We start from the raw sequence: 19,041 nt of genomic DNA on the forward strand, positions 1-19,041 counted from the left end.
TTAAAGGGGGCCACACATAAAAACATTTGAGAACCATGGTTTTAAGAAATGTTAAGGTTCCTTTAGTTGCACACGACATTCGAATAAGTCTGTCAGAGTTCGCCCCCTAGTGGCAGTCATAATGCAAATTCAGTTTGATCGAAATCCGTGCCAACATGGCAGTGAAGCTCATTCCTTTAATCTATGTATATTAACTATAGTGGAATAAATAAATGAATAAAACAATAAAAAAATGCTATGCACATATGAGAAGACAAAAAATATATTTTTTGAGAGAACATGGAGACAATAATAACAATTATTAAATGAAAAATGTATTAATTGAACAAAGCGTTTTGATTGAAATGCATCACTTCTGGTCAGGTCAGTCACATGTGGTGTAGTCGCTTAAGTTAAAACTTTTAACACATCTAAAGCTTGCATCTGCTTATAATCGCAACAACCCAACTCAGCCCTTTTGCGATTTTAAAGGAAATTAATGACTTCTGGTTTATCAGCTGTCATTTGTTGTGTAAAGTGGAGAGGTGACATTAATGTATAAATTCCATGAATAACTTAACTTAAAATAGACCCTTGATGTGGTTTAACTTCTCTTGTTTAATTTTAAATCTAACAAAAGGAGATCTTCATTTCAATTAAATTTTTATAGCCTTATAGCAAAATGAGTAAAATGTATAAGAATGAAAAGAAATATATACAGTCTGTTCAGATATGCCCTTACAGTACAGTTCTAAGCTCTGTGTGTGTGTGTGTGTGTGTGTGTGTGTGTGTGTGTGTGTGTGTGTGTGTGTATGTGTGTGCCTGTATGTCTGTGTGGTTTTGGCAAATACGTTAGTTCAGATATACAAACATTACACAGATTTCCAATCTTGTCTTTTTGAGTCTTTACAGTTGCTTTCATTTTTTGTTGGGAACACCCTCAGAATAATCCTCCAGCACTCCGTTAAGATGATCATTATGGGTCTTGAACCGTCTCTTCCTTTGTGTTCCTGGTTTCTTCCTCTTTTGAATGGGCGTCTGTAACAGCCAATCGCAAATGGCATTCATCTTACATCAACCATACACAATGTGCAAATATACACAAAACAGGCAATCGGGAGAGTGTGTGTTTGTGTTTCTGTGAACATGTCTGTATGTGTTTGAGAGATACGCACCATTTTCTTTGGTCCAGTCTCCTGCATGGATGATATACCCTGTCTCTTCAGGTACTCTTCGATCTTTTCCTCATCTACGGAATCCACAGGGACGCTGCGCCACAGCTTCTGGAACTCTGGAAAACACAAAAGACTAATGTTACAACCAAGAAGCTACACCCAGATTTCCAGAGTCCATCGATGATTGGATGAGAGCTTACTCTAATTCACAGTAACCATCAGTGCTATGGTATGGAAATATGCATTGGCTGTGTGGTAACAATTTTTTTTGATATTTATGATCTTTATAGGAACGATTTACACTTATGCAAATGGCAGATACTTTACTCCTATGAAACTTACAGTGCATTCATGCTTCTACATTATTATCATAAAGTGTATTCCTAATAATGTGTGATACAGTCTTGCTCTGCCAGTTGAACTGAATAAAAGATCTGATATCGACTAAAATGTTAAGATTAACCTTTAAATCAACGCCCATTTTTTGTTGATGGATGCATCAACATTTCCAGTAAGCATTATTTGCAGAACACTTCCTTTCCTGCAGATGTCAGCGAGTCAGTGACAGATTCTTGGAACAGATGTGCACTGATCGCTCATCATTTTAAAGGGTTGTATCCGTTCTAAGCTCCATGAACATCTCATTGAAAATCAACTGTCCAAGCAGATAACATTGTCTCAGGGCCGCATCTTTTGCTTCACTTCCTGTGGCCTCATCTCGTATGACCATGAGAAAAGCCTCCAGACCAGCTAGAGGTCTTAAAATAAATCAGTACACTTTTCACAACATCCATCTCTTTTTGCATTTATATATTTCTATTGATTTATTATCAGATTTTATTATGAAAGCCGATATGTTTAATATGAAATATATTATATTAAATAATAATATTTTTTCGGGCAATTCTCACAATTGGAGGTGTAGTTTCCAAAGGGAGGTGGGTCAATGACGTGACGTTAATTATTTTGTGCCTGTATGGTTCAATTAAATTTAAAAGGATTAAAATTTAAAAATAAATGTGCACATTGCTTGCATACATTCTCTTTTTTGAGGACCAAGTCTAACATTTCTGGTTTTATTTAATTGTGACAGAATATTTGGGGGATAATTGCAAAAATGTCAATGTGGTGTAACCAGTCTGTGTCAATTGGTGTTAACTATTTTTTTTAATGAAATATAAATACATTCATATAAATGTGGAATGCAATATAATCATCTAGTTTAGTGTAATATGATTTTTTACATAATTTGTTTAAGATTATTTAAAAAAACAGAGCCGTTTTCAGCATATATTAGGACAAATATTACAAAAACGCATTAAAATTTACATTTAGAAAAAAATGATATTATAAATTGTTTTTTATGATTAAGCTTACATGCCATCAAGGTGAATAAAATATTTAATATTTCTCATTCTTTGGGGCAATTAGCAGTTACACCATTTGACATTTTCAGGTCCATTCAGTCTTAACTTTCATAAAAATTGTGCAAATGTACTTTTTTATTGGGTAAAATTAACATAAATACATTATGTGCATTAAAAAAATCTGATACATGCCTTTAAAACTATTTAAAAAAAAAAGATTTTTGAATTTCTCATGCCAAACCGTTTTTATCACTGACCCAAGTAACACTCTTAATAATCAAAACTATCAAGGCCTGCTCGATATTGGAGGAAAACTTGACAATGAAATGTTTTGTGCAAGGTAAATTGTGATATGAAAAATAATAGTAGAATTCACCAGATCATGACATGAAAAGCTCTGTTCGAGATGATTTAAATTTCTGCCTTGCATTTCTTGAATAGCTCAAAGATTTTTGTCATTTCTCTTTGTCATTTGAAACTGTTCTGAACTAGTGAAACACTGGCAAAGGCAAACAAAATAATTTTCCTTTTGAAATAAATGTTCTGGATGTTTTGCTATGTAACTATTGCAGAGGCGCACATTGTGTTGTTGAAGCTGAAACAATGGCTACATTGACTCATAAATACAAATTATGTAATCAAACCAAATCTTACTTATACACACGTTTAGTTAAATTAAACACTATGGGCGGTTTCCCAGACAGGGAATTTATACATTTACATCTGCAGGGTTCCCACACCTTAGTTAACTTCAAATTCAAGGACCTTTCAAGGACTTTCCAGGTTCAATACCCTCAAATTCAAGGACTAAATGTGGGGACACATTTCAAGTAAGAGCAAGGTTCCATCGTATTACGTTTTAAGATACATTGTTACAGTTCCCTTTCGTGGGAACTCACGATGCGTCGCTACGGTGACACTTTGGGGACGCCTCCAGGGGTAAGTGCGTCTGAATGTGTATATCAAATTTAACCAATGGTGAGGCTTAACGACAAAGACAGGGTGCAGGAAGTATGGCAAGACTCAAGACGCACAACAGTATTTTTCTTTGTAAGCTTTGTTTGTAAAAATTACTTAAATGTCCTAATATAACTAAGGCCTTATATAAACCCTGTCTGGGAGATTGTCCCCGTGTGTCAACTAAAGCTATTTTAACAATGTAAACTTCGATGTAAGATTTTTTCTTTAATTTACTACAAAAACCGGTATGAGTTTCTCTGTGCGCCTAGAAGTAATTTAATGTTGTAAGTAGTTCTCCAAAATATGAAAACACTGCAAATGCAACTATGTATGAATCCATTACATTTATTTAGTTTGTTAACCTGTACTGGCCATATTTTTTAAGAATAACAAACGTGAACACTAGAGTGTTGCAGTGTCGCCATCATTGATTGTGTGAATATGCATTACCTAATCACTGAAAGAGGCAACTACAAATATTTCTAGATTGATCCAATCAAATCCAATTGAGATGTGCATCAAATTGAAATAGGAAAAATAAAATCTGTGCTGTTAACCATCATGATCACACACACCTTCATCAACAGTAAACTGACAGTGTTTGTCATTATAGAACAGGATCTTCTTCTTGTCCGGCCTGGTCACAAATATAATCTGATCATCAAGAGCCTAAACAAAACAAAACAAATAAATACAGATATAAAAGCAATGCTTGGCTACTTCATTATTCATTATTATTAGTGCAAACTGCACGTTAAACACAGAAAAGTGACTAATAATAGGGTAATATGGAGACTGCAGATGCGTGTTATAAATTAGATCCAAATAGGTTGCAAAAAGTAGAATCTTTGCAGAGTTTTCCACTCAATATATAGCCTTAAGAACATATTTGACTCGTTTTATGAACTGTCATTTTTGGTGACAGTATGATAAGGTACCTTAATAGCCTTGGCTGCATTAGGCAGACCCTCTTCAACATCATCCAGTAATACTCCTCCGAGACCCAGATGATCGTGCTTGTCCAGCAGTCTTAGCAAAGCTTTCTTATCCTTCAGGTGATATTTGGGTTTAAAGGCATACTTCCCTTCCCGTACATCTATTTTAGGATTGCTCGCTAATGCCTGGAGGGAAAGAGTGAATAGATTACTCATTTTCACTCAAGGAATATTCTGTGTTACGTAAACTCCAAATAACGAATTAACTTGCCCTGGAATACCGAATAAATGTAGTTAATTCTGACATCAGCTCAATCCCAACTACTACTAAAGGAAATGAACTTCACCAAAACACACTTATAGAGGAAAGGCAGTGTCATTTGCAGAAATTGCATTGTTGAAAGTGCGCAGAATTGATTCCATAAAGCTGAATTCAGTTTCAATTGGTGTGCCTTCATAAAATTGTGCAACAAGATGAACCCGATGGCATCCGTGTAACAATTTTAAAACCGGCAAAATGCGTGCTGTGTAAACGCCTTATAAGCTTTATATTTATTATTATATATTAAAGCTATTGTTGTCTGGCTTCACTCATCTGCCACAATGCAATCTTCATCTGCGGCTTTCCAGGCATATATTAATAAGCGAATCATTGCAATTAATGATGTAGAAACTCGCATAATAAATCCAAATTCTCAACTGACTGCACTAATTTTCATATAATCACTAAAGTATAACTCGCTGTTGTCACAGACAACCAATTTCCCCACAAGTACATAGACTTAAGTCTCATATCCATTTGTAATCTCTGTCGTCTCAATTTTAACTTTGCATCACTTCAGGATCCTGATGATAACCCTGTTGGGCTTCAGTTAGCAATAAAGATGGATTTCCTGTATCCTACTTAAAAGCTGCAGGATGCTGTTGACTACCGCGTAGTTTGTGGCAATTGTTGCCAGCATGCCATCCATAAACAGCAAGCTGAAAATTACTTGTAATGTTTTATTAATTGACAAAAGAGTGCAAGCGTCTTTCTCTTACGCCCACAAGTATGCACACACACCTCACTCATAAGCCACTGCTTCTGCTTCATGCCGATGTCCAGCAGTTTGGTCTCATCCAGAATTTCCTCTAGAGTCAGATGGTAAGTATCGCCCCTCTGGTGCCTCGTCTTATAGAGAGAGACAGAAAAGATTTTAAAAAACTGTTTAAATGCGTCACATCTACATTTACATCTGTGGATTACAGCTGACAGGCTTTAATTACTGTCATGTTACAGAAAACATCATTTCACTGTGGGGAACCGCCAGGCCTGACAAAAAAAAAAAAAAACTGACATTTCTTAGGAAAAACAGTACTAAAATTATTTTAATAATGCGTATTAGTCATATTAGCGTGAGATTTCACAACTCGACTGTGAAACACAAGTTTTCTCAAGGGTGAAGAAACTGCTGTTAGGGGAGACCATTTTAAGAGACAGACTTTCAGATAGTGATGCATTAAAATGTAAAATCTCAGGTGAAAGTGATGATTGTAGAAACACGTCTTTATTTAGAAATATAATATAATGTATGCACTGTTTGTATTCAGTCAAAATTGCATTTAACAGAGATGATTTGGCTTATTTGACACAAATCAAAAATATCTGATAACATGAAATTCACTTAATCTATTTTAATTAATAAATAAATACCATTTAATCCCAAAAAATATTTTTTCTATATGTATTCATAGCAACTGTTGGACTACAAGTAACAAAAGTATGCATTTGTATTTATATTACCTTCATGTAGTTGACAATTCTGGCCAGAACACCAAACTTGTATCCTGAACTCCCAGACAAAGCTTTAAGATTGAAGGAGCCATTGCTGGAATCTGAGCAAACAAAAGAAATGATGGCACAGGATGAGTAAAATGTAAAAGACAAGACAATGATATGAGAACGACAAAGAAAAAACTTTAGATATATGCCACAGCAATTACAGATCTCTCTTCTCTCAGAGCAATCTGGTATTTTGGTTGCTTTAATCCAACATGTTACATAACCCGTCAGACAATACACATTTTGCTTGCTTTAATGCAAAAAAACAACCCATGCAGAATAACAGATATTTTTTACTTTTATGTAAATCAAGATTATCTGACAAAAAAGATTTACATGAAGCAAAACAGCTTACCAGACTATCCATCTTATTGTGACGATAAATCATATGTGACAGATCTGTGAAAACCCAGCTGAAGTCATTCTTTATGATTTACAGTACTGTTTTTACATAAAACCATCCTACATAATGTAAAGAAAATTCTGTGAAAATATAACCTTGATATCGTGTCAAATACTGAAATTAATGCAATATCAATGATTGAAATCAAACCATAATGTCCCTAATATCATAATGACATTATGAGACTTCAGCTTTGATATCACAGACAAGGTCACACATAAATGCACTTATAAATAATGATACTAGGCACAGCTAGGAAAAATACAGCTTCTTTCCCTCACTTTTAACTCCCAGCAAATTTGTTACTATGTGTGTTTATATGGTCAACAAACACAGTGACTAAACAATAATAAAAAGCAGCCTTGAATGGCATTTTGTACACGATTTAAAAAAAATCAGTATCTTATAGAAACTTAGCATTATGCTAAAACAACCCTCCATACATTATTTTGGGTTTTTATGTGGTTTTCAATTTCTAACCAACATAAGACCTGTGGCTATCATCACTTAGGTTTTTGTCACGTGGCTAGTGCAAGACGCGAAGTTATGGTTTAAAAGTGCATTTTTTATTTTTGTCAAAAATGACAATTATTTAAACAAGATCCTTGTGCCTCGTTTAGGATCATTTAGAGCCCTTTGAAGCTGCAATTTTAAACTGCATTGAAACTTTAAACTGTTGGGGTCAAATAAAGTATAAAATTTAGAAAAATCCTGGAATGTTTTCCTAAAAAAAAAATATATATATTTCTTCTCGACTGAACAAAGAAAGACATCAACATTTTGGATGGCATGGGGTGAGTAAAGTATCAAGATTTTTTTAAGAAAGTGGAGTAATCCTTTAATTTAAAAACATCTTGCACTGACACAACTCAACATTTATCATTGCCTAGTCCTGGATTAATCTTAACCCTGTCTGGGAAACTGCAACTTAGAGACTTAAATTCATAATTTAAAAATACTGCAAAGTGTAGAGTGGGGTACAACCTGATGCATTTTAGTTTTGGTGCTCATCCCCATTATTTAAAAAAAACTAGAACTACCACAATGCACAATACTGTGAGTTTCTGCATTATACAAATGGTTAAGTACAGTCGTGTTCAAAATAATAGCAGTACAATGTGACTAACCAGAATAATCAACGTTTTTAGTATTTTGTTTTATTGCTACGTGGCAAACAAGTTACCAGTAGGTTCAGTAGATTCTCAGAAAACAAATGAGACCCAGCATTCATGATATGCACGCTCTTAAGGCTGTGCAATTGGGCAATTAGTTGAAAGGGGTGTGTTCAAAATAATAGCAGTGTGGCATTCAATCACTGAGGTCATCAATTTTGTGAAGAAACAGGTGTGAATCAGGTGGCCCCTATTTAAGGATGAAGCCAACACTTGTTGAACATGCATTTGAAAGCTAAGGAAAATGGGTCGTTCAAGACATTGTTCAGAAGAACAGCGTACTTTGATTAAAAAGTTGATCGGAGAGGGGAAAACCTATAAAGAGATGCAAAAAATGATAGGCTGTTCAGCTAAAATGATCTCCAATGCCTTAAAATGGAGAGCAAAACCAGAGAGACGTGGAAAAAAACGGAAGACAACCATCAAAATGGATAGAAGAATAACCATAATGGCAAAGGCTCAGCCAATGATCACCTCCAGGATGATCAAAGACAGTCTGGAGTTACCTGTAAGTACTGTGACAGTTAGAAGACGTCTGTGTGAAGCTAATCTATTTTCAAGAATCCCCCGCAAAGTCCCTCTGGTAAAAAAAAGGCATGTGCAAAAGAGGTTACAATTTGCCAAAGAACACATCAACTGGCCTAAAGAGAAATGGAGGAACATTTTGTGGACTGATGAGAGTAAAATTGTTCTTTTTGGGTCCAAGGGCCACAGGCAGTTTGTGAGACGACCCCCAAACTCTGAATTCAAGCCACAGTACACAGTGAAGACAGTGAAGCATGGAGCATGATATGGGCATGTTTCTCCTACTATGGTGTTGGGCCTATTTATCGCATACCAGGGATCATGGATCAGTTTTTTTTTATCCTACATTTTTTTAAGGTTGAAGTTTCTGTAATTCGACAATAAAGTAAAATTTACATTTTTATTTGATAAAATCTGAAAACTTTAGTATGATTTCGTATGTATCTCTCTGTATACATTTTGGTATGTATCTCCCATGTGAAAACCTTTTTTTGGTTCATTCTCCACTTTAATAATTTTTACATGTTTTCTCTTTATGCACAAATCAAAAATATCTGATCACATGAAATTTACTTTATCCATTTAATACTAAAAAATATTTTTCTATCTGTATTCACTGCAACTGTTGCATACACAGTTTGCATATGTTAAAATACTTGAAGAGGTCATGTTGCCCTATGCTGAAGAGGACATGCCCTTGAAATGGTTGTTTCAACAAGACAATGACCCAAAACACACTAGTAAACGGGCAAAGTCTTGGTTCCAAACCAACAAAATTAATGTTATGGAGTGGCCAGCCCAATCTCCAGACCTTAATCCAATTGAGAACTTGTGGGGTGATATCAAAAATGCTGTTTCTGAAGCGAAACCAAGAAATGTGAATGAATTGTGGAATGTTGTTAAAGAATCATGGAGTGGAATAACAGCTGAGAGGTGCCACAAGTTGGTTGACTCCATGCCACACAGATGTCAAGCAGTTTTAAAAAACTGTGGTCATACAACTAAATATTAGTTTAGTGATTCACAGGATTGCTAAATCCCAAAAAAAAAATGTTTGTACAAAATAGTTTTGAGTTTGTACAGTCAAAGGTAGACACTGCTATTTTTTTGAACACAACCCTTTCAACTAATTGCCCAATTGCACAGCCTTAAGAGCGTGCATATCATGAATGCTGGGTCTTGTTTGTTTTCTGAGAATCTACTGAACCTACTGGTAACTTGTTTGCCACGTAGCAATAAAAATATACTAAAAACCTTGATTATTCTGGTTAGTCACATTGTACTGCTATTATTTTGAACAAGACTGTATACTTTACTCTTGTTTTTTTTTACTTGTCAGCTGAACCCCCATTGACCTAAATTATTTACTTGAAGTACCACTTTAGATTTAAAGTAAATATTTCAATTTAATAATTCAATTTAATAGAAAAATTGCATGTTTAACTTATTAATTAATTTTTTTTAATTTTAAATAGTTTATTACTTAAGTATTACCAGTTGGACAGTCACCTAGTAATTTATTGGTACATAAAACATATCTGTCCAAAAAAATCTTTTTTCTAAGTGTTGTATTTAAAAAAAAAAATATTATTTATTTACATTTTATGATTTAATTGTAATGGTTGTTTTTCCATCAAAACACGAACCCCCTGCAATTCCTTCGTGAACAACCCAGCTTTAATCTAATGCATAACTGGACATCACCGAACTGATTTAAATTCAACCCCTTCTTACATATTTTAGGGATCCTCCTGTTTTCACACTAGATCCCCTAAATCCTCAAATCTCTCTCAGCCCTGGTAAAAAACAATATTTTTAATCAGCTGCGTAACGCTATCATCATCTCTCTTCTCCTCCACTCCCTGCTCTTCAACCCTGGCAACTGGAGCTTAGCCAGTCTCTGCCGCATCTTGGCACAGACTCATGAATGATTCATAGAGTGGGCGGGTCCAACACTGACAGCATATGCATTCCAGAAGGATGGATGGCTGTTTCTTTGATAGACAAGAAAGTCAGCCAGTAATGTGGAAGCAGAGACTCAGAACACACTCAGGTGAAGCAAAGAGAGAGGGAGGGAGGGAGAGCGAGCAGCAATGAGAACGACAACACAGACCCAAAAGCAGAGAAAAGCAATAAGAGAAGGAGGCTGCTGCATCATCCTGCATCCCAGACAATCAGGTATGTCCTGCTTTTAAATTATACAAGAGAATGGAACTTATACTAAAAACAAACACTAACACAGTGAATAAAGCACCATTTCCATTCTGGAAATATTGTTATGAATTGAATAATTGTCCAGATATATCAAAAAAGATGTAATATGCATCTTACATGCATGCTAAACATGTATGCATTGCTGTATATTGCATCTCAGTGCACACACAGATTGTGTGATCCAGACAGATGAAGCTGACAGTGCAATTCTAAAACATTACACCAGAGAGCATCATACGGTTTTTGTGTATTGAATATGTATATGAATGCAAAAAATACATTTTGATTTACTGCCTGCATCTTTTAGAAGAAAATCAATAAAAAAAAACACAGTACTATGAGATGCTGCAAATGTATAAAATATGGGCCTCTTAGCAATTTGAGGGTGGGAAGCCCATCTGTCCTGCTACATATTGTTTTGTAGGGGGTGGTGGGGGGTTTACAGTCTACATGAGTTAAATTGAGGTCACAGGACAAAGCCACTTAAATAATGCAGTCTTCTTAAGATGGCACAAAAGTTGTTCAAAAATATTAAGCAGAAATCTTGATGGAGGGACTTTTTCCTGCGAGTCAAATGGTGGCATATGAAAGTGAAGCTGTATTCCTGCCGAAGCGTATGAGCGCTGTCAGACACCTGTGAGAAACGCATTAGCAGGTTCATGTTACAGTTAACCTGGTTGTGCTGATAAACAAAAGCGTGGATAGATCTTGATTCAGCAACACTGAGAAACACGGTGCCAAATGGTCTTTGGATACATCAGAATGTCCTTCAAACACAATATACAGTACATAAAACAGTGGGTCTAGAAAAGCCTAAAGGTGCAGAATTTAATCTTCTGTTCGTACCATGATATAATCCTACATAACACAAAAATGTTCACTCAACAAAAAATAGGTCAACTGTTACAACCCATTTATTTCTGTTGTATAAGATACAAATAAGACGTGTCAATTTACATACCATATACAAACATACTGTTTTGATTCAAATAGTATGTATACATCACTGATCTATATAAATGACTGGATTGCGCATAGAACGCCTAACGTAACAGCGTGAGGTGAAGCCACCGCAGAGTTTGAGCGGCCATCTTGGTATACCCAACCGGCAGAGGGCGTCATTGACTTCCATTCAAAAACACGATCTAATTTCACCCGCTTTACAGCGTATCAGTCACACATGGTTAATTTTAGGATATGTGTACGTAAATTAATAGTTAATTCTGGTGTTATTTGCAATGTTTATGTTTTAATCGGGCAGGATAATAGATTTTTAAAAAACCATTAAGGTGAGTGTGTCTGCTGCATTCTGTTAATGACACGGGTATAAATAAAGTTTTTTTGACATTAAGCTGCACGGTCAGCGTTATTTCTCTGAATAAGTTTAGGTAACTTGTAAAGATAACAATTACAAAACCAGCAAATGATTGCATGCACATACGGTACAAAGCATGGTTATTTATTTAGACTTCAGAATGAGCACGTTTGTCATTAATACTAAATATGCTGCGGTCTGTCTGCTGATCTGATACTGTAACAAAGATGAATGTATAATAACTGATTAAAAAGCAAAATGTACAACTTTCAGTAAATAACTATGTACTAAGGACGTTTGCGTTGTAATAATGTACAGGGAGACTTCAGATATAAAACAGAGACTAGTAAAGTGATGTTTTATCATTAAAATCTAATCGCGTCCATTGATTTAATAGAACGTTTGGGTATACCAACATGGCGACGCGGTGGCTTTACAGTTGTGACGTCATGCGCAATCCAGTCATTTATATAGATCAGTGGTATACATGCATGTTTGCTGCTTTCCGGTTTAAAAAAGTTTTTGGAGACAGCTGTAGCAAAAAACACTTCTTAAATATATCTTGAAGGTAATGTTACAATTTCATCTACAGTATATGCTTATACCCACAAACAATATGATAGTTTTCTGGATATTTTATGCTAAATGTGTACCGTTATTCTACATACTCAAAAGTACTTCGATCACCGGGAAAAACATCCACTTCATTGGAATTCTCGATCAATCATAATGACTTTCTCTTTAACTGTTTATTCCCAGTATGAACATGTCCAGCAGTTCCGCCATGATCCAACAGATCTACCCTTTTCATGATGGTTGGAATGTTGCTTGCTTCATCATCCTACTCCTCTTCATCCTCACCATCCTCTCCCTTGCCACGCTGGCGTTACTCTACGAACTTCTGGACTGCGGATGCTTTGCCAAGACCAAAACAGTCCGCGACCTGCGCCGCCGGCAGGAAGAGGTGGTTTAGCTGTTACCATAGTGACGGTTGACATGGTTACCATGTTAAATTGGTGAAAAAGGCTGGAGATTTGGACATGGATCTTTGTTCAATTAACACATGTACAGAGATAGAGGCAATCCACACGCAGACCAAATAAAAAGGGAGGAAGTTCGGTGTCTGTGCATGCCAGTGTGTCCTATAAATATGTTCTGCTTTAAGTATTTCAGTAGTATTGTATAATGACTAGGGGTGTGCAGCAAAATCAGTATTTGTAGCTGTATCTGTAACAATTCAAAAATATTTGTTATAACTGTATTTGTATTCGGATGGAACCGGAAGTGGGTGGGTCTTAAACCGTAAGTTTTTCATATTACATGAAAATGGCATTTTAAATGCATTTTTGCTTTTTATTAATTATAAAAGTTAAATAACTGTAAATATTCTATTAAAACAATAATACAAAATGTTAATTGAAAAGACAGACAATTTGATTCTCGTTTCTAATACACATAGAAAACAAACTTCATTTTCTCAAGCCCCATACAGCTTGTTTTATGTACTTTGCATCATTATACTGTAGCGTTAAAATAACAAACTTGAGAGCACGTTGACAATACCGTACATCCCCTTTAAGCATTTATTGTGTCTGTCAGCACAGTTCCATGCTGTCTAAATGAGTGGGATGCGTTCTTAAAAAAAATAAGTAGCCTACATTAATCCCTTGTCTAGCGATCCCAATAGTAATTAAAGATCTAAAATACTGTTATTTGTACGTTTTCTGAGAGGTGCACCATCCTAAATGATTAACTTAACACTACAAAGATGCGTGTCCATCCACATGAGAGTCTGACATTTTTGTTTCAGTTTAAAAACATGCAAAAATTTGAAAATAAAATGCAGGACTTGTTTGATGTTTAAAGAGTTATTAAAGTTCAGGAACTGATTTATGTTAAAAAGTTATTAAGATCGACAAAATTTGCGCTGACTGACAGATTACAAACGCACAGATGCGCACTAATATACACAGAATAGTTTAAAAACATCGGTCTTGACGAGAATTCACGAAAGCATAATAAGCATTACAGCAAACTTGCTGAGAATATTTTTATCTATTTTGTTAATTATTTTATATTCACCTAGACTGAAAATAAAGCTTGCTTCAATTTGAAATAATTAAAAGATTATCTTTTACCTGTTATTATTAACGAATATTTTATTATCAGAGTGCAGCATTTTATCAAGGTTTTCTGGTCTTGTGTAATGAAATAAAACTTTAAAAAACCTAAAAGGGAATTTTTTTTTACAGTTGGGTTAAAAGTTTGATATTAGCAGCGTTTTTAAGATTTTTTTAATTAATTTCAAAAATGCTTGGGTTTCTATATAAGAGAAGTGCAGAAAATGTCATTCATGTCATTTTATAGAGTGCACTCATTCACTTCACACACACATATTATTCGTGTTTTAAGAGGTTTAAAATTTAGAATTTGTTATTCGTTTTGAAGCCATTATCCGTGCCCTTCCGAATAACGTATTTGGCTTCAGCACATCCCTAGTGATAACTACATCAAACCGTTGAATTTTAAAAATGCACTTACATGAAACCTTCCCTTTGTGGACAAATAGTTTACATGTCAGTATTGAAAATTAACACATTACGGTTGGAGTAAAGGGAATTGTATATGTATGTTTACATTCGCTTTTAGCAATGTGAAAGAAAACTTATTGTTATAAACTTACAATGAAGCACACTAAAGGCCAATTGATGCATCTTTGTAAATGCCTTAACATGTGTATTTAAAATTCTGTAATAAAAAAAAATGGTACAAGCACAATGAGGTGTGATCTTCATTACACTTCATTAACACAAGATCAAATAAAACACACATCTGTCTTTATGTTCAACAACATTAAATTGAGAAATTAGTCCTATCATTTAGCTTTACTGCACCCTTATCTCATTCATTTTAAATTAAACTACAGTCCATGTTTCCTTCCATAATTTTCACAGCTGTGCCCCAAAGTTAGCTCATTAAAAACCTCTGAAAAACAAATGATGTTTGTTCTTTTAACTCTGTTCGTGAGCACAAATGAAAAACATCTGACTTAAATGACTATCTGATGACAATTTAGTAGATATATAAACAGATTCTCAGGAACTTGGGACTTTTTTTCTGAATGCAAAGCAAAAAGCACCTGCGTTTAGTAATATCAAGATCAAAATCTGTGATGAATGAGACAGGATGAGAGTCAGAAAGTCTACATTCTTCATTCCTCAATGTCATACTAGAGCGTAAGAAAAATGTAATATAACGTGATACATTTCGGGCGAATCAAGGTCGGTCTCGGTACATGTTTATACCTTAAACAAAGCATAACAGAGTTCGTTTTTAATCGGACTGAGACCAACTCTTCAGCTGGGTCTCGGTACGGTTGTTTGGTCCGCACCAGAGTTCGATTGCTGTATTCGACCTGCCCAAAATGTCCGCACCAAGAAGGGTAAACAAACTTGAGTTTAATTCAAACCAAACCAAACCAATAACAAGTGTGGATATGCCCTTAAACGCTTTGAAAATGGCACAATCTCTGTCCAAATTGGAACATTTACAACAACAACAAAATTTATAAAGAAAAATGTAATAAGGGGCAAACTGTCACATAAAATCAAGCTTATGATGGCAACAGTCCAAGTCTTTCAGCATTTTTTGCCACAATGTGCAATAGTGACAATCACTGAGGTAGTTGTAGAAAAAAATTAATTGAAAATAAATTGATATAAAAAATAAAGCTGTTAAACTTAAGCATTTGATCTGTTACACAACTTCAGATCTAACAGTTAAACAAGTGCTTCAGAGGTCTCTTTTAAGTTGGTGGTCTTGTTTCCTATTCAAGTTTAGTTTTTATGTAAAAGCTTACAACTTCAACCATTCAGTCAACAAGGTCATTACAGCTTTAAGCCAGTAGAGAGTAAAACAAACCTTTTCATTACTAATGTGTGTTAAAAGGACATCTTAGTTTGGACTTGAACTTTAAATGTCATTTTTTCAGTATTCTAAATTTTGCAATCTTAGATTCCAGATTTTTAAATCGTTGTATCTCGGCCAAATATGTCCCATCCTAACAAACCATACATCAAGGGAAAGCTTATTTATTTTATTTATTTATATCTATATAAATTAGGGGTGCCACGGTTCTCGGTAAAGAATCGAACTGTCCTATTTTCCTCCCACGGTTCGGCGTGCACAGTGTTTGAATAGACAACGCATTTCTAATATATTTTGGTGAAAAAACACCATATAAAACCGCTAACTTATGGTTCTGAATACGCTCTGTGTGCGTTTATGTGAGAGTACTTGTCCAATCAACTCGTAGTATGCAAATCTGTTGCCAACCTCACAGTTCCTCCTCACTTGTTGGTGATATGTGTGTGTGTGTGTGTGTGTGTGTGTGTGTGTGTGTGTGTGTGTGTGTGTGTGTGTGTGTGTGTGTTGCGGAGCGAAGGAGAAAAGCCGCTAATAGAGACACTCAAGAAACTTGGACAAAACTGTCAAATTCGCACAGCGTGAGCGGCGTATGCCCAAGGCAATACATCTAATATGTCGAGTCGCTTGCACCGGCATCACCAGGGTGTTGTTGATAGCACACGATCGCAGGTGAGACCGAAACAGCACACATTGCCTTAAATGTTTAAATGTTAACAAACTGATCTTCTAGCGAAAAAACTTGAATACAGTGGTATAGAATATAAAAAAGTATTCCAGTGTTCTAAGCTATTTTATGTTCATTTTGAAGTGCCCTGTATGTTGGTTCATGTAAGTACAATGCAAGTGCTCTTAAGTGAAAATTTTGATTTTGCCAGAGGTTAAAAAATGCTTAGGTTTTTTGTAAAGAAGCCTGTTGTGACCAAAGTGTTAAATCATTTTATTTTATTTGAATTTAATAGTAGCATTTTTGTCCCAGTAAATATACACACACCGAAATGTATATGTTAATATATTTGTGATCCAGGGCTTACACTATAGCTACGACACTACCACAAGTTGACCACAAAGACATTAGTCCCTTTCACATATACAATGTTTAAAGGTAAATTGCTTGTATATTGCAGTCAACAGATCACGTGTGAACGGAACGTTCGTGTAAATCAGTGCTGCCAATTTACCAGCAAGTGAGGTTGTTAATTTATTGGTATGATGCTATGTGTGAACAGAAAATATTATTACAGGTGTCACCACGGCCAACATCAGAACACACTGACACCTTCTGGCTAATCATTTCATTACCATTACAAAATTCTTGTGTGTTAATTTGGTGAAAAATATTCTGGCATGTCCCTAAAAATAACAACTGTATAATGTGTTGGATCTCCTAATCATTGTGTTTTTTAAACTAAAATTGTGAAAGTGATAGTATGGTAATAATTAAACTAGTGTTAATTTAAATTATTTAGGTAATTATAAATTATATTTAAAAAATGTATATTTAGGTAGTGATGATCAAAAGGCTGCATGTTCTTTCTACAAATCTATTGTCTGACCTGTGTTATTTTTGGAGGATGATGTATCTTTGTCTGGTTTGCTCTTTTTCTTCTTGGAAGAGCCAGAGGCTTCAGATGGTGCTGGTCTCTTCTCTACTGCAGGAGTGGACAGTGCTCTCTTTTTAAAGAGCTCTCGCTCTCTCAGCAGAGCTGGATCCATCCTAAACGAACACATTTGAGCATATTTTTAATGAAGCAATTGACAAAGCATGTTTATTACAACAATGAACCATGTTACAACATGTATGACACAACTATTGCACTACCACTAATCCAATAATCAAAAAGATTCACCAAAAACCAATGCATTGTTAAACAATCCCTAATTTAACATGACTAATTCAGATGATACTAACATACTAACATATTACTACATTATTTAAATAATATTTAACTTTAAAACTCAATAAAACCAAAGTCATCAGAGCTATAAAATACTGCAAACTGAAATCTAGGAAACATGTTCCCAAGTGCATATGAATGACAACCTGATATATTTATTTATTTATATAACAGTTGGAGATAGAGATACAGATATAGATACAGTATACTGTATATCTTTTCAGTTGCATGCCCCCCGAGTATCATGAATAATTTCTAATCGAGAAACTCTTTTTCTGTCCAAATCTTTGGGTCTAAAATCTACAAAGTGTTTACAACATTTGCATTATAAGTCCCTGTGTGGTCTGTGCTCAAAAAGGGACAGTTTACTTTAATGAAAGTACTGAAATTATGTTATCAAATGTTTTTGACAATCACAATTCAATACACTTATGGGAAACATCTTGCGAACACAGCTGCAACTAATAAAAATTATAATAATGGGTAAGTTAGTTCTGCTTAGAGACCAATAAAGGCTTGGCAGAGCCTTCATTTTTACTTTTTGAATAGCCTAAGATATTTATTCAAGACGTCTACTACAGTTTGAATGCAAAAATGTATTGTATTATCCGTCTACAACTCGAAAACTTGTTTGTATTTAAAAGTACAAAATGTATCTATTTGGTTTTCCATGCATCTCAAAAGATGCACGTGTATTAAAACACGTAATAAATAAATACATATATTTAAAAACAGCAGCTAACATTAAGTATGATTCAAAATGAAAATTGTTTCCTGTCAAAATTTCTCTGACCTGTTCAAGTAACGTCAAGTTAGTGTTCAACAATATTTTCGGCCTATCTCCACTTCGTTTCCGTTACCCAAAATCAAATTTTGGCCAAACCATATTTAACTTATATAAGATAATGAGAAACATGTGTGTCCAAATGTCTGACTGGTCGCATATATAACAACTGCACACATAATGATGCTTAAGAAAAATAACATGTGGGCTGTGGGAACTATAATATATTGTAGTACTAAATAAGATAACCAAAAAGTTAAATCGACAAGTAAACACGATAGCGAACATTTTACTATAACATATTAATCAAATCTAAATGAGGATCCAGAAATGTCTTCCATCAAAACAGCTTCCTTTACAGGCAGCATATAAACAAACTAATAAATATATTTATCGTTACCTGAATGTTTCTCTGCAGTCTCTCTCAAAGAGAAACAGTTAAACAGAAGAGTAAACCTTAAAAAATATTTCCTGCGATCATATGTTGTCAACTTTACAATTCAGATGGAACAGAACATATCAGCCGACGCTAGCGACGCCAAACAACTATCCCCGGCGGAAACGCGCT

General features: G+C 34.9%; 2 protein-coding genes across 3 annotated transcripts; one reads left to right on the forward strand and one right to left on the reverse strand.

Annotated features, from left to right (window-relative positions):
* Window positions 1-244: 244 nt before the first annotated feature.
* On the reverse strand, window positions 245-19,033 carry gtf2e2 (general transcription factor IIE, polypeptide 2, beta). 2 transcript variants are annotated; one of them, XM_065254744.1, is made up of 8 exons: window positions 18,874-19,033; window positions 17,348-17,508; window positions 6,200-6,291; window positions 5,480-5,587; window positions 4,420-4,602; window positions 4,057-4,150; window positions 1,155-1,270; window positions 245-1,017 (listed from the first exon to the last, which is right to left on the reverse strand). In XM_065254744.1, the coding sequence occupies exons 2-8, from the start codon at window positions 17,505-17,507 to the stop codon at window positions 898-900; spliced, it is 873 nt and encodes a 290-aa protein (XP_065110816.1). In that variant the 5' UTR covers window position 17,508; window positions 18,874-19,033; the 3' UTR covers window positions 245-897. The 2 variants fall into 2 exon arrangements, with proteins under 2 accessions (XP_065110816.1, XP_065110817.1); XM_065254745.1 differs by having other exon boundaries at window positions 17,348-17,513.
* On the forward strand, window positions 10,357-13,669 carry smim18 (small integral membrane protein 18). The gene is made up of 2 exons (XM_065254743.2): window positions 10,357-10,516; window positions 12,627-13,669. The coding sequence occupies exon 2, from the start codon at window positions 12,628-12,630 to the stop codon at window positions 12,838-12,840; it is 213 nt and encodes a 70-aa protein (XP_065110815.1). The 5' UTR covers window positions 10,357-10,516; window position 12,627; the 3' UTR covers window positions 12,841-13,669.
* Window positions 19,034-19,041: the final 8 nt, after the last annotated feature.

This window comes from Paramisgurnus dabryanus, chromosome 4, assembly GCF_030506205.2.
Source record: "Paramisgurnus dabryanus chromosome 4, PD_genome_1.1, whole genome shotgun sequence".
Lineage (NCBI taxonomy): Eukaryota > Metazoa > Chordata > Actinopteri > Cypriniformes > Cobitidae > Paramisgurnus > Paramisgurnus dabryanus.